The sequence below is a fragment of the Haplochromis burtoni genome, unplaced genomic scaffold (assembly GCF_018398535.1).
Source record: "Haplochromis burtoni strain Fernald_Lab_line unplaced genomic scaffold, NCSU_Asbu1 Contig_699, whole genome shotgun sequence".
Classification (NCBI taxonomy): Eukaryota; Metazoa; Chordata; class Actinopteri; order Cichliformes; family Cichlidae; genus Haplochromis; species Haplochromis burtoni.
The window spans coordinates 85,725-101,679 of record NW_024583060.1 but is presented as its reverse complement, the minus strand read 5'-3'; the positions used below and the strand labels follow the sequence as shown (position 1 = coordinate 101,679).

At 40.4% G+C, this 15,955-nt stretch overlaps 1 protein-coding gene across 1 annotated transcript in view; it reads left to right on the top strand.

Moving 5' to 3' along the window:
• The window catches only part of araf (A-Raf proto-oncogene, serine/threonine kinase), a 28,377-nt gene extending 13,049 nt beyond the window's left edge, over positions 1-15,328 (top strand). The window contains exons 3-16 of the mRNA XM_005949700.2: positions 4,690-4,793; positions 5,558-5,660; positions 5,829-5,983; positions 8,280-8,378; positions 8,480-8,630; positions 8,723-8,750; positions 8,845-8,975; positions 9,099-9,301; positions 9,548-9,724; positions 9,891-9,937; positions 10,487-10,605; positions 12,169-12,300; positions 12,641-12,775; positions 13,335-15,328. Coding sequence (XP_005949762.1) covers positions 4,690-4,793; positions 5,558-5,660; positions 5,829-5,983; positions 8,280-8,378; positions 8,480-8,630; positions 8,723-8,750; positions 8,845-8,975; positions 9,099-9,301; positions 9,548-9,724; positions 9,891-9,937; positions 10,487-10,605; positions 12,169-12,300; positions 12,641-12,775; positions 13,335-13,475 — 1,725 coding nt within the window. The 3' untranslated portion in view covers positions 13,476-15,328. The remainder of the gene's footprint in view (positions 1-4,689; positions 4,794-5,557; positions 5,661-5,828; positions 5,984-8,279; positions 8,379-8,479; positions 8,631-8,722; positions 8,751-8,844; positions 8,976-9,098; positions 9,302-9,547; positions 9,725-9,890; positions 9,938-10,486; positions 10,606-12,168; positions 12,301-12,640; positions 12,776-13,334) is intronic.
• The last annotated feature ends 627 nt before the right edge of the window (positions 15,329-15,955 follow it).

The following is a 15,955-nucleotide window of genomic DNA, read 5'->3' as shown; positions in this document are numbered from 1 at the left end:
CTGATCTCCACGCAACATTGCAGAGGCGTGTCAACCAGGACAGCCCTACAACGTCCAGAGCCTTCAGGAACTCGGGGCGGACCTCATCAACAATATCGATACTCGTATCGGTTCAATATCGATACGAGTATCGTTGCACCCCTACCGAAAACGTCAGAGCGCTTTTGAAAATATGTGGTGTCTTGATAAACTGAGCAGATATTTGAAGTTTGTAAACTTCAAATATCTGCTCAGTTTACATTCTTGCCTGGAAAATATGTTAAACGTTTATTTTGTGACCCAGAAAGAATAATAAGAGTAATATTAAAACTAACTAGCTGCCGCTATTGTTGGAAACTGAGCAGGGCCGTGCTATGAATTCTGGGATGGGTTGGGCCACAAAGTATACACCCGACCCATCCTTCAAATTTGGGGAAATGAAGGGCGTATTTGTCAGCTGCATTTGTCGGAGTCTTCGAATTTGGATAGTCTTCGTCGTGTCACTGTAACGTAATCGGCCTACAAATGCGGGCACAGGAGGATGCGGTTTCTGAATTTGAACGCAGCTGCTATACCGGACACTGCTTCTTCTTTGAGGTTTAACGGCAGCTGGCATGCTTGTACATGCAGTGCTGCCATCTTCCGTTTCAGTCCGTTATTACACTCTCAAATCCTACTACTTATTCCTGCGTCTTTTGGGATCTTACAAAGCTTCAAATGACACGTCGACTATTAAATTAGTCATCGGCGTAATCGTGACTAGTCAACATTATAAGGGAGAGACATGACACTCAGTCCCGAATAGAAATGTAGGGAAGAACTGAGTAACTGTGAAGAGGTTGGTTATTGAGTCCCTGCCTCCAAACCAGCCACAAAATGAAAGAACCTATTGGCCAATTGTGATGTGCTAACATAAGCACACAGCTGACGTTTGACAGTTCCACATGTGTGGTGGCAAGGGTATGTCACTACATATTATTGTAGCAGACAAGTAGGAAGGTGCTTTCTTACTTTTTGAGATAATATGAAGTGCTGTGTTGTTGTTATTTTTTTTTTTAAATGTAATTGGTTTTTCTTCATTGGGATAACCAAAGGTGTTGATTGTGTTGGCTCTGTCAACCAAGCAATTAATGCCATAATTAGGGCTGCTCGATTATGGCAAAAATGATAATCACGATTATTTTCACTGAAATTGAGATCTCGATTATTTGACGATATTTATTTAGCCCTTACGACCTACTATAGAACCAAGTCCGCCAGAGCTTATATTATTTTTTTACATGTTGTAGTGCCATTTGTGGGAGCATTTCAAGTTGCTATACAACTGTTATAGCCCATATTTTAATAATATGTATGCATTAAGTCCATAGTAACTACATTAATTGCAAAAAAGTGCAATAAACTACAAAAAAATTGAAAATAGTTTTTGTTTTTTTTTACATATATTTCTACTTGGAGAAATTTAAGAGGTTTGTCCCTCAAACCTTTAAATACAATAAAGTTGCAAAAAATAGTTTACAACAACAGGAAATTTATTTTGAGTGTCTTCATAGTTTTATTTTGGAGATACACTGCAGGAAAAACAAAAAAACAATCCTATGATGCAAATTTGCACAGAAAACAGCATGTGCATCAAAATAAACTATTTCCAGCAGTGCAATTCGAGTTCTAAGCATCCCAGAAACTATTCAGAAAAGTCAAACATGACTTATAAAAACACCAGTATAGGCTTTAAAAGCCTACAAGTAAAAAAACTACATTTTCCACGAAAATTGTCACTTCCGGTTTCGGGCAGGAAATGGCGGACATGCGATAGTTCGCGCTGACGTCTGTTTCAATGTGGGAAGTGTTACGAACAGCTGATCGGATCGGCAAAGCGTGTTTCTGGAATGTTATGTTTTTGTTCCTGCAAGCCATTTTTATGCAACTTTTGCAAAGCTATATGTGGAAGGAAACCGTGACCGAGGACAAGCTGATGGCATAAGATGTAAGTACAACTCCTCTGGTTTCATATGCCAAAAAAAAAAAAAATATTGCGCTAGCTTACACGGTTCAGGTTCTACAGGGATTTAAAAATAGTTACACAAAACGGAGCATGCTGCTCTGACCGGCTTTAAAGGGTTAACAATAACAATGTATTGAATAATGACTTTAAATAATAATATAAAATAGTGTACAACACCACTGAAGTTTTGTGTTTTTTTTTTTGTTTTTTTTTTTTTTTTTTTTTTTTTTTTTTTTTTTTTTTTTTTTTAATCTCTTTTCAACCAACGGCAGTCACTCTCCTCTCCAAATAACTTCTGCTTAGCTTTCCGAGCTTTTCGAGCTTCCCTCGGGTCCTCTTAATCAGCGGTCTCCAACCTTTTTTGCGCCAAGGGCTGGTTTATGCCTGACAATATTTTCACGGACCGGCCTTTAAGGTGTCGCGGATAAAGCGAGGGGCTAATAATCGGCTCAGTCATTTTTAATGATCGTTGAAAGCCCAGATCGTAATCGTGATTAAAATTCGATTACGGTATTTCCCGGACTACAGAACGCACCTGAATATTAGCCGCACAAGCTAAAATCAGGGGAAAATCCTGTTTTGTACATACATTAGCCGCACCTGACTAAAAGCCGCAGGTGTTTCAATGTTGACTCATCATAGAGAATATGCACAAAGCGAATTGTCAGGAAAGAGACGGCTGTTTGGAGACATCACTTTTATTAATATTTTGAAAAACAAGTTATGGGTACATATTTGCATAACTTTTTAGGTATATGTACAAGTAGCGGTAATTACAAGTACGAAACATGTACTGTGCTTCATAAATGAGTAACAAATGTAGTACATAATAACCTACAGCACACCAGAAAAATAGATTCGGACTACCTTTTAGGCTCAGGTGCAGTGACACGGCTTTAACAAGAAGAAAAGTCAGTCATTCACCACCATCTTTCTCTTCTTCCTGCGCACTAAAACCACCAAAGTCCTCTTCTCCAGTGTCGGAAACGAACAGGCTCAGGATGGCTTCGTCATCCACTCTCCGCTTCTCTCCTTCGTTGTCACTTTCAAAACCAACCAAACAAATCCTCTTTGTCAGTTTCAGAGTCGAACACCCTCAGAAGGGCCGTGGCGGTGTCCTCCTCTCAATCATGCAACAGTCCAGCCCTTCGAAATCCGTTGGTGATCGTGGATGTTTTCACACTTTTCCACGCTGTCAGAATCCAATGGTGGAGTTGAGCATAACTTGCTTTTCGCAAGTTTATCGCCGCTCGTCATCCACACCTCCCGCTGAACGTGTAGCGCTACTTTGAAGTTTGCTTTTCGCGCTACTTCGTACGGCACTACGTTGCCTGGCGGATGGACATGTGACCAACATACCACTCTTGAACCCCGATCCTTCCGCCAGGCAACGTAGTGCCGTACAACAGCGGAACAAACAAAACAAATCCGCTCATGGACAATCCATAGAAAAGCCGCACCTGACTAAAAGCCGCAGGGTTCAAAGCTTGTGCAAAAAGTAGCGGCTTATAGCCCGACAATTACGGTAATTGAGCAGCCCTAGCCATAATGATGTGAAGTTATATTTAAGTTATTAAGTTATATTAAATGACATTTGGCTGGTGATTCAGTAGATTTTAATTTTTTTTTATTTTTTTTTTTATTTTCAGGTGACTATTGAAATAAAAGGTTTTATGGAGAGGTTCATTTAGATGGGGTCTCAGCCTAAGTTAGCGCCCAGATGTGTAAGCGGTAGTTAGGATGTAGTTCAGTTCGTTTCATTTTGAAAAAGGTTAGTTCAGAATCGTGTTTATTGGCCAAGTATATGTGCAGACACATACAGGGAATTTGGTTCCGGTAGATGGTGGCTCTCAAGCACAGCAATGTAAATCTCACACACACACATCTATATACACACATTACACATACATACACAAAGCTGTGTAAACAACTATAAATAACGAATCTAAACTTATATACATAAAATACAGAAATGAAATGAGGTGGAATGAATACTACAGAATGTACATAAGGTGCAGTTGCAGTCTGGCAGTGGGAGCAGTGTGACAGGTCAACTGTTAAGAAGGGAGATGACGAGGGGAAAGAAACTGTTCCTATGTTGGGTGGTCCTGGTCTGCAGGCTTCTGTACAGTCTGCCAGAGGGCAGCAGATCAAAAAGTCTGTGTCCAGGGTGTGAGGGGTCTGTGATGATTTTCCCTGCCCGTTTCCTGATTCTTGAGAGGTACAGATCCTTCTAGTTCTGCTCAATCCACCCACTATTACTCTAAACCTTTAGGTGTGTGGTACAGAAAGAACGGTTGATGTGCTCATGGTATTTCCTCCCATCTGCAGCTTTTCAGACAAGAGACATGATGTCCCTTTTTGTCTTTCTTGTTTGTTCTCCTGTGTGCACCTCTAACTAGGGAAGGGGAGATGAGGGAGATGGCGACAGAGACTGAGGAATTTATTTCCCACTTACAGCATGAAGAATAAGCTGGAAAGCAAAGAATCATATTGAGCCACATTTACATGTAGCTTTACATTCCACATTCCTAAACACATAATGGGAACAGTAACCTGCATCATGTAATGTTTGTTTCTTGTATGGTCAAAATTGATGCTCTTTGTTACTGCCATTTTACCCAAGTATGCCTCTGTGTTACCAGTGTGATCGGAGAATGTCATGTCAAAGTCACACTTATTCAAATATGGCATTCTGTTTTCAGGTGAATGTCCGGCAAGGACAGACTGTGCATGAGATTCTAGATAAAGCGCTCAAAGTGAGAGGCCTGAGCCAAGAGTGCTGTGCTGTATTTCGCCTTCTAGGAGGGTAAGATTGCACTGCTGTTTGTGCCACGTCCTCTCACATCATATTGGGAAAATGACTTTGCATTCCTTTTAGCCCACATGAAACTCTGAGAGGCAACAGTGAACACCTGTCACAAGACTACATGTTAGACAAACACATGTATATAACAGAGGCTGAAGATGTAATGTGAAGTTGATTCAAAGGCTGAAATGGTAGAAAAGTCAATATGCATTGATAAACAACTAATATACAATTAATTATTATTGTGCATTTTTTCCTTTTTTTTTGTTTGTTACCATAATGCATTTGAAGGGTTTCCTGTGTAACGATGGGTAACATTCCTATGCTTCATTAAATATTAAAACAGTCTTAACAAAGGGAAAGAATCACTGACCTTCTGTTCAAACTTTAGCTACGCTAGTAGAATCTCAGGATAAAAGTTGGAAATGACCATGAAAGATCCACTTTAAAGAGAAAAATGAATGAAAGTAAAAATTTTACTCTAGCTGTCTGTGAACATTGAACAGCTTAAAGGTAGAATTTGTAATTTAGCAGTTTTGGTGCTTCAACATAGTTGTAAACTGTTTTCTCGCACCATAAACAGTTGTTGACATTTCTGAGAAACTCATTGATATACAAATTAAGTGCATGGCCAATTAGGATAATGAAGACCTCTCCGTTGTTATTTTTTTGTTATCTTAGCCATTTTAAACCTTGAAAGGGGTTTCAATATTGGTGATATGTACAAAGAGTGTTTCTAAATGTTCCTTTTTTTGCCCCTCTAGTCGAAAAAGACTGACGGACTGGGACACAGACATAACTCCTCTAGTTGGAGAGGAGCTTTTAGTTGAGGTCCTGGATGATATTCCCCTGACCATGCACAACTTTGTAAGTATCTCACATACCTGTGTATAAAATGTTCATAGCTTATGTGAAATACCTTTTGTTCATACGTTTTTGGCCTGTGATACTCTAATTGAATTGCTGCTGTTTTTAGCCTTGATGGTCTTAAATGTTATTACTGCAAAGTAAATTTCATGAACTCTATCTGTATAGGTACGCAAAACTTTCTTCAAGCTGGCTTACTGTGATTTTTGCCACAAGTTCCTTTTCAATGGCTTCAGATGTCAGACATGTGGCTACAAGTTTCACCAACACTGCAGTAGCAAGGTCCCCACCGTGTGTGTGGACATGGATACTATAAGAGAGCGGTGAGTTGGAGTAGTGTTTATCGTTGGCTGTACCAGATGCTTTGCTGGTAATATTTCACCAAGAGAAGGTGGCTAGTTGGAAAATAAGTCCTATTTTTAAGGAGGGCCACAATTCTATGGATTCAGACGATATTTTCCAGACTTTGCAACATGATGTCGACATATAGGCCATACAGGTTTTTTTTTGTTTTGTTTTGTTTTTTTGTTAGTTGTTGTTTTTTATAGCTGCCATGTTGCCCTGTAATTTTGATTACAGTAGCTGAGATGGACATTGTATTCTGGTTAATCATGTTTTATGTAGAGACATACATAGTAAGCCTTTTGTGATCTTTAAAGGCTTACTATGTAAGCCTTTAAAGATCACAAAAGGCTTTTAAATGCTCTTTCCTCATTTCCACCTCATCCTCTTCACCTCAAGCCTCATCTCCTGAACTGCAGTCAAGGCTCTAGCACACAAAAACATGCAAAAACATGCTTCTTTATTCCCAATATTATTGCAATTACTTATTGTAATTAGACTCCAGACAGCTGACTGCCAACTAAACGGCTGGTTATAAGACTTGGCCAGCTAACGTTAGACTGCAGTGTCCTAAAAATCACACTTTCCTTCTGATAAACAGTTTGAGTGCATTCTCCTTGTGTATAGGAGTTTGTCCGCTAAATGTTTAAGTTCAACAATGTTGGATCCACTTCAAAGAGAGTTTCTCTAATGCTAACAGCAGCGTTTACAAAAGAAAAGGTCAGGATATGTGTGTGAAGGTTCTTGGTCATCCTGGTCATTGTCGTCTAAGGAGCTGTGAATTGAAGAAGCTTCTCGGATCAGAGGTGAAACGTCTTCCAAGAAACTCAAAGTTCAGACGTTTTTCTTTCCAGTTCAGGATATCCTCAACAACTCACTCAACTCATATTGGCCCCTTTCACTGTCTTAGCTGACTAACACGTTTCTCCTAGAACAGCCAACGTAGCTAGGATTATGAACTTGAATTGGGAGTGTTAAAAAAAACAACAACAACAACATTTAGTTGACTGCAATCTGCAATCTACTAAAATCTAATGATTTTTACACACTGTAATTTTCCTTCTGCACTCTTAAAATAGTCTTTTACTCTAGTCTTTGTAAATAACTTTATTGGGACTGATTGATTAGAGCAGGGCGATATGACCAAAAATATTTATCACAATATACATTTGAAAACTTGCGATAACGATATAATTGACACTAGACAAAATACTTTACAACTCCACAACTTTGATGGGTTTTTTTTGCTCTAATAATTTATTTTCACTTAAAAAAAAAACAAACAGCTGCCTGTTTATGTGCGTTCTCTAGTTAAAGTTAAAGGCATTTTTCAGTGGAAATTGGCTGACATATCCTCAGCATAACCATGTATAATATCCACAAAACTTAAAAAGAGGTTATACACACACAATACGGAAATATTATGTTGAAGCACAGTACGTATCACTCCGCGAGGCTCCTGCCTACGATAGCCATAATGCTCCAGCAATCCATCAAGCGGTGCGGGTTCGTAGCTTAGCAAAGTCGTACTAAAACATTTGACAGATTTTCCAGTGCCGTGTACGACATAAAATCGTTTCGAGGTCAGTAAACACAACCAGAATTCATACATAAGGCACACGGGATTATAAGGGGCACTGTTGATTTTCAGAAAAATCAAAGGATTGATTTTAAGTGTGCCGTATTTTCCAAAAAACACAGTAATAACAACGGCCCGCTAGCATGCGCTACCAAAAATAGTGCTTTGTCGTGTATCTGACAGACAAAAGCTAAACCAGTGCCACACCACTGAAGTTGCAGCATTTTTACAAACCAATTCTGGTTCATCCGTTTTATTCAACGATCCGCTTTCGCCCTTCTCATTCTCCGTCGCCGCCATGCTTTTTCCACCATGTGCGTATGAAAACAAAGGCACTGCGCGTTTTACCCATATTCGATCGCGATATTTCATTTTCTTATCGTTGCCGAACGTTATACCAGTGTTACCGTGAACGGTATGGTATGGCCCAGCCCTAATGATGATGAAAAACAAGTAAAACACCTGAAGTTCTTAAAATTCAGAACAGTTTCAGGGAAAAATGGAGATATACGGACCATCTTTTTGTGATGTGCCTAGATGATCAGATTCAGACTTGACATTAAAAAAACGGTGCAAATATGCACTTACTACTTAATTATTTAGTACTAAATAATAGAAATTTTGCACATAATTGGAGCCTGAATAGTATGAAACTTCTGTGATAATGTTTAATTGTTTTCTTTCAACCCTATGTCCAGTTCTGATCCCAGTCCTTGCCCAGATGGATACCCACAGATAATACTGCCAGAAAATTCCCCCACGCAGAGCAACCCAGCCTTAACCCCAGAGCCTTCTGGGTAAGCTGGGCAGATGGCGTTCTATCAAAATTGCAGCATTGCTTTATTTTGTGAAATGTATATTTTAATCAAAATTTTGGCCTTCTTTTCTTTTTGCTCAGAATGGGCCACCTGTCCCCATCCCCGTCCTCAACCTTTCACTTCCCCATGTCAGGCGGAGATGGTCAGTCTCTACAGAGGCATCGCTCCACATCTACTCCCAATGTTCATATGGTCAGCACATTGGACCCTGCTTCTGCCATGATTATAGAGGTTGGTGTTGGCTGCTTGTTTGCTTTTGCTTGAAGGATTGTCACCTCCACTGTGTATTCATCAAAATAACTTTGTTGCATATCTCTTCTTAGGAAGCACTAAAGTTCAACAACACAATAGGTATGCTTTCCATTTTTTCCCCTCTCTTCTGTTTTAGAATACATTTGTTATTCTATGCATGACACTTATGTTGTGCTGTCTCTTGTTGCTGCAGGTCCTGAACCCTCACCTAAGCCCTCCACCAGCCCGCCCTGTTCTTTTGGCTCTCCAGGGAAGAAGCCACCAAAGTCCCCTTCGGAACCCAGGGAGCGCAAGCCCTCGTCCTCTGATGACAAAAAGAAAGTGGTAGGGTGTCTTTAACATTGTTCACAGGCCACTGGTCACTTAACATATTCACAAGGGCAACCTTTGAATGCATTGAACTGCTATCTCTTTTTAACAAATTTAACAGTCAATCTGTTGTTTCAGCACCGAGGAGGCAACAGAGATTCAAGTTACTACTGGGAGGTCCACTCTCGAGAAGTCAACATCCAGAAGAGAATAGGTTCTGGCTCCTTTGGAACTGTCTTCAAGGGAAAGTGGCATGGAGATGTGGCAATCAAGATCCTCAAAGTCAAAGAGCCAACGCCTGAGCAGTTACAAGCCTTTAAAAATGAAATGCAGGTGTTGCGGTGAGCAGTGGTTTACATGACTTTAACTTTGTTTTATTTGCACAAATCTTTCCACAACTGCTGCTGGTGGTGGAGTTATTAATAATGGTAATGATATTAGTATTATTAACGCTGCATAAACTGGTTTTATTAACACCAGTTCACATTGTTATAGCACTTTAACTCTTAACAATGTGGTGACTGTAACTTTCTGACTGCGGATGAGGTAATGGAATTTGTAAGTTTCACTATTTCTGTTCTCTACAGGAAGACCCGCCACGTCAACATCCTGCTGTTCATGGGCTTTATGACTAAGCCTAACTTTGCCATCATCACACAATGGTGTGAAGGCAGCAGCCTGTACCGCCATCTGCATGTCTTAGAGAGCAAGTTTGATACTGTGCGTCGCATTGATGTGGCCAGACAGACAGCACAGGGCATGGAGTAAGACTTGCTGCAATATTCCATTTCACCATCATCACTTAGTCAGGCCAAGTAGCAGACATCAAGTCTTTTTGTAGTGCAAGAAGTTCATTCTGTATACAAATGTTTGGCACCCATGAATTTAATTTACTAGTTTTCAAATTGTTTTTTTTGCTTTGTCTTTCAGTTATCTTCATGCAAAGAACATAATTCATCGAGATCTAAAATCAAACAGTATCCTTCTCTTGTGCATGGTGTACATAAGTCCAGTCATTGTGTGTTTCTGAGTTTAGATAGCTGTACCTTTTCAACCCATAATCACACGTGCTAATTTGAGCCTCATGCTCTGCAGTTATTAAAGGTTTAACAACACACAAAAAGCATTTCCTTTTAATAGACAGTGATATACAGAGCAGCCAAACCATTAAAACTGTGATGTGTCAGTACTCTTAACACAAGAAAAGAAACAAACTCTATGCTGACTCTTACCTTGAAGACACCTCTCCCTTGTTTTCATGAAGAGGCCAATTTAAGATGATACGGTGCATCACTGCTGTCAGGGACAAACATTTGAATTTGAAACTAAGGTATTAAATTTGAGTTTGTCGAGTCATTCCACACTATCAGGTGGACATTTCTTTGTTTCCCATTGTTTACTTTGGGTAGTTTCCTCTGTCAGTCTCACTTTTTATAACTTCTTTCTTGTGAAATGTTTATGCAGTAACTGATATCATGAAAACGTCCAGCAGCTGTCTGTTGTATTTTTCTGAGATTTGCTGCCAGATATTTTTCTCCATGAGGGCTGGACTGTTAAAATCGGTGACTTTGGCTTGGCTACAGTGAAGGCTCGATGGACTGGCTCTCAGCAGGTAGAACAACCCAGCGGATCCATTCTCTGGATGGTAAGGATACTTAACATGTTTATTGTAGAGCTCAGTCTATGACATTTTAAGGCCAGTAGGGGGAGCAGTTTTTGAAAAGATTTTGGGTTTTATAGAACACTAGAGCAAAATGAGCCTCTGCTCCTTTCTATGAGTACTCAATTCTGTTTCAGATGAGTTCTTGGGCTAAATTGCTAGTTTCAAGTCCTATTAAATTTGAAAATTTCAGCTTGTAAGTTCAGCATACAGAATCTCTTGTTTTGCCAGTCGGATCCACCTGTTCTCGTGACATTGATTTTAAAAATCCAACATGGCAGCAGCTAGAACATTTAACTTGACTCTTGATTACATGGTAAATGGACTGATTCTTACATAGCGCTTTTCTACTCTCCGGAGTACTCAAAGCGCTGTATACAACATGCCTCATTCACCCGTTCACATAAGCACTTCTAAACACAAGTGCAAACTAATCTACATTCACACTCCGATGAACGCATCGGAGGGCAACTTGGGATTAGTATCTTGGCCCAAGGATATTTGACATATAGATTGGGGAAGCCAAGGATCGAAGCACCAACCTTCCAATCAGTTGCTGATCTGCTCTACCACCTGAGCCACAGCCACCCGTACATGAACTGTGGCTGTGTCTTCTTTCACCTTCAGTCTGACATTGCCCTTACTTAAATTGTTTTCTACGAGGGAGCTTTTTTTCCCTCCTAACTAGTTACTAAAGACCAATGGCTCTGTCTGAAATCTAATGTGTTTAAGTCCCCACTGATACGTCGCTATGCCGACAGACATAACAAACTGCAGTGTCGGTGATTAGTGTTATTACTCCTCGGTTCTAGCTTGGCAACAGTGTTGATCCTGCCCGTGGCCACAATTGGCTGATTATCCAGCTTCCCACAGCACTCATTGGGCAGGTTCCTTTTTCTATTGGGACTGTTGTGTCATGTCACAGTGCCACATGACAGTCAAGTTGGTGGAGTTGACTGAAATCATGCACCAAAGAGATGTCAGGTTCTGACTGTGCTGGGTGCCACACACCACAAAAAAACTGTTTTGGTAAAGAAATTGTCGATCTTTAGTAATACTTTTACATCATGTCATTCTTCAGCTGCTGATACTTGCAAGATGAGCGGCTGATGCATACTATTACCAATGCATGTTAATGTTGTCCTTTATAACCTGTGTACATCTTGAGTCTTGACAGGTTAAGTTATATTGTTCGTTTGACGACTTTTCTTGAAAAGTGATTACTGTTGATACCATAAATAACATCAAGTCACATCTGTATCATTAACTGTAAAGCAGAATAATAGAAATATGATGGTTTTTCATTGTATATTGGAACCCTGGAAGTTTTCCATCCACTTGTTTAAACACAGTAAAGGTCACACGCACATTATTTGATAGACCCTATATCCATACATGCAGTTTTTATGTACAAGGGTTTGTAGTGTATTTGCTTCTAATCTGGTTAAGTCACACCATCTTTACAAAAAGCTAAATTAGTGTAATCGGTAGTGTTAAAGTACCTCTTTGTCAGTTTTTAATTCATTTTTTCCTCTCTCCTCTCATTAGGCTCCTGAGGTGATCCGCATGCAGGACACAAACCCATACACGTTCCAGTCAGACGTATATGGCTACGGAGTAGTTCTGTTTGAGCTGATGTCAGGAACCCTGCCTTACTCCAATATCAACAACAGAGACCAGGTTCCATTACCCAGTTTATTCTAGTTTATGTTAACACACAACACTGAGTCAGTCTAAAATATCTGACTGACTCTTTCTGAAGATTTTGTTAATTACTATTAACATCAAAAATATAGCCATAGAGTAAGTCACAGTTCCAATAAACTAACAAATATTAGTAGAGTTCAGTAGATAAACTGTTAAATGTAACTCTGAATTAAATAATTCATCTGGAACACATGAAGCAAATTTTGTGTGACTTGACTTGTGGCCCAGTTTCTTAAGCTGTCTTCAGACCTTTGATGTAATACTTACGTTTGTTCTGTAGCTCACCTTCTTCGGTCCTCTTTTTCTTTGTCAGATAATCTTCATGGTTGGACGTGGTTACCTGTCTCCAGACCTCAGTAAGCTGTATAGTACCTCACCCAAAGCAATGAAGAGGCTGATCGTCGACTGCCTGAAGTTTAAACGTGATGAAAGGCCCCTTTTTCCACAGGTCAGTCTTGTATGGTTTATCACTTTAATAAAAAATATCCTGCAATGTTAAAATGTCCTGTGACTCGACATTCTAAGGGCTTTCTTTAAATTTAACTTGAAACTTTTACTTTATCCAAAACTTTTGGCGACAACTGGGTTCTGTCAGAAAGATGATCATTTATTGTAGGGATCGAACCACCAACCTTCCGATTAGTAGTTGACCTACTGTACTGCCTGAGCCACAGTCACTCCTCTGTATCAATCTAAAGAGGGTTTGTTTTTGGAAGAATTTAGGTGAACATAAAGACCTGGAGAAATTTTTGGTGTAAAGCAAGATACAGCAGGACTGTAGGCCACCAGTGAGGAATCTTGCACAGGATGCTTTAATGAAAGTTCTGGAAAAGCAAATCGGAGTGTTCAATACAAATAATTTGCAAGACATGGACGTGTCATTGTAGTTGCCTGTAAATTCATACTATCCTTTAAATCAGGTGACTGCCAAACCATATGCAATGTAGTTGCGTAATGCTGACAAAACTATAGTCTGTAATTTTCCTAATATTTCTGTCCTTCCTCAGATTCTGGTGTCCATTGAGCAGGTGCAAGATTTGCTGCCGAAAATCGAGCGGAGTCGCTCCGAGCCGTCGCTCCATCGAGCTGTCCATGCTGAGGACCTGAACCCCCTCCTGTTCCACACCACCAGGCTCATGCCCCTCTAAGCTCTCCACAGCACACAGCAAAGAGGCCGCCAACCTGTCAAGGACCACAGCATTCCAGTGCCTCAAAGAGGCCACAGCTGGCTGCTCTCCACCATTGTGGAGCTGCAGCTCTCAGCAGCAAAACTCAGTAACAGACTGTAGAAGTAACCTTAGTCTGACAGTGAATTTTTTTATTTTTTTTATTTTTTATTTTTTTCCCCTTCAACAAATGACACGCACATGCCCATCAGGTGAAAGAAAGACCTTCTGTTTGTAGACATATGTGTAAAATGTCTGCTCTTGCCAGCTGAGAAAGTCAATCGACATCTCGACTTGTATTTGGCTCTTAGACCTGCTTTGGAGTTTCAGTTGTTCTAAAGAAACTCACATGGTTGCACATACAGTGCAAAAGAGTCTAATTCAGATCTTTGAGGACTTAAATCAGTCATAGAGCTGGAGCTGCTGGTTCAAGTCACATGATCCACTTACATACTCCATGCTCAGCGGGCATGTGCCCCTTTCACTGTAACACAGCATAAATGGAATGGGGACCTGAGATGTAACGCCACTCATTTGAAAGCAACTCTTTTTGAATACGTGCCTGACGTGATATGTTTTGTAAAAGGTTAGATGTTTGCCCCCAGTGTGGACTTTCAGCATTTACTGGTCTTGCAAATATCTATACAAGACCTGGCAACTTAGAACACTGAACTATGCAAAGAAGTTTATGGAAAAAAAATGTATACCAGTTGCTCATTTAACCTGTTATAGTCTTTTGCTGTACATGAAGCAAAGCAGTGAAAGGCCTGGAGGTAGATATTTTCTTTCACTAACATAAAACATAAATGTATCTTGTCAGGTAGATATTCTTCAAATAGGAACTTTGAAATGCACTAAATTCATCTGAGGATCAAGTTTCCATTGATGCTGTTTGTGGGGGGATGGAAAGTCAGTGAGAAGGGCCTGGCAGAACTGGCTGCATGTCCAAATTTAAACATTACAAATTACAGTTTGAGGGTTTGAAAGTTATCCCATTCCTTAAATCCTGTGTTTAGTCTTAAGAATGTGCTGTTTCAAACAAACTTTTAGTAAAAGCAGTTGCCCACCCCTCTACCCTTTTCAAGTCCTGAAACATCACCTAACTTGTGTCACTTACCAGGCAACACTGTGATACTTTTAATGTTCCAAGTCCACTGAACACGGGGACTAAATGGTTAGGATCAATACTTCAGCAGTGGATGTTATTCATTTCTAAACCAAAATGTTTTCCAAAGTGAAATGTTAGTCAGGTCATCAGAGGACATTGTTGTTAGAAATGTACAGATGTAGTTTCAAGGGCTCAACAGATGGCTCATTTCAATTCCAGGTGTAAACTGAGGTTTCCATGTTGAGGCACGCACCTTACAGCTCTCACACTGCAGGAACAGCAGAGTGCCAGCCTCTGCACCACATGGGCTTAAGTGGTTTGTTGTATTGCTGCTACATATTGTGAGTGTTTTGTACACCTTAAAGATTGAATTGCTTGGTACACAGCTTCAACAGTGTTGGCTAGTTTTTCCACACTCCAGAGGTCCATTCTCCAATGCTGCAGTCCCTCGTCCATAGTTAACTCACACATATCCGCATATTCTCAAAATATTTCTATAGCTGTGGGGCATGCCTTAAAACTGTGAGAACCTTGGTTGATTAGTTGTTCTAATTTAGGCTTGAAGAGGTGTGTACATTTTTCACAAAAGTGAGATCACATCTAAAGGCAAATGTGCAAACTCTGTTGTGATGGCCACAAATCTACTCTGAAGAAATAGCTGAATTATTAAAATCTGTAGTATTCAGAGAACAGAACAAATGTCAGGGTTGTCTAGTTTGCTCGTCCAGCCGTTTGTATGTTACCCACCAGGAGATTGCTTTAAGCTTGTACCCAGTTGATTTTTCTTTGGTGGGATGCTCACTTGTTATGAATGAAAGCCCTGCATTTTATTTTCCTGAGATTGAATTAGTTGCCGCACAGCAAGAAGGTCCTGAGTTCAATTCCACCATCAGGCCGTGTGGAGTTTGCATGTTCTCCCCGTGTTTGCGTGGGTTCACTCCGGGTACTCCGGCTTCCTCCCACCGTCCAAAGACATGCAGCTTGTGGGGATGGGTTAATTGGATAATCTAAATTGCCACTAGGTTTGAATGTGAGTGCGAATGGTTGTCTGTCCCTGTGTGTTGGCCCTGTGACAGACTGGTAACCTGTCCAGGGTGTACCCCGCCTCTCGCCCTATGACAGCTGGGATAGGCTCCAGCGCCCCCCGCGACCCTGAAAATGATAAGCGGAAGTGAATGGATGGATGAATTAGTTGAATATTTACTCGCCTCTGTGCCTCTGAGGCGGCTCGGTCCTGCTTCATGATGTCTTTCAAAGAAATACGCATGTGCTCAGGGTTCAGCTGGGCTGGTTTAAAAGCTAGTAGCCTTAGCTGGTGATCAGTGATAGTGTGTGGCCTTGTTTTGGGGGTTTG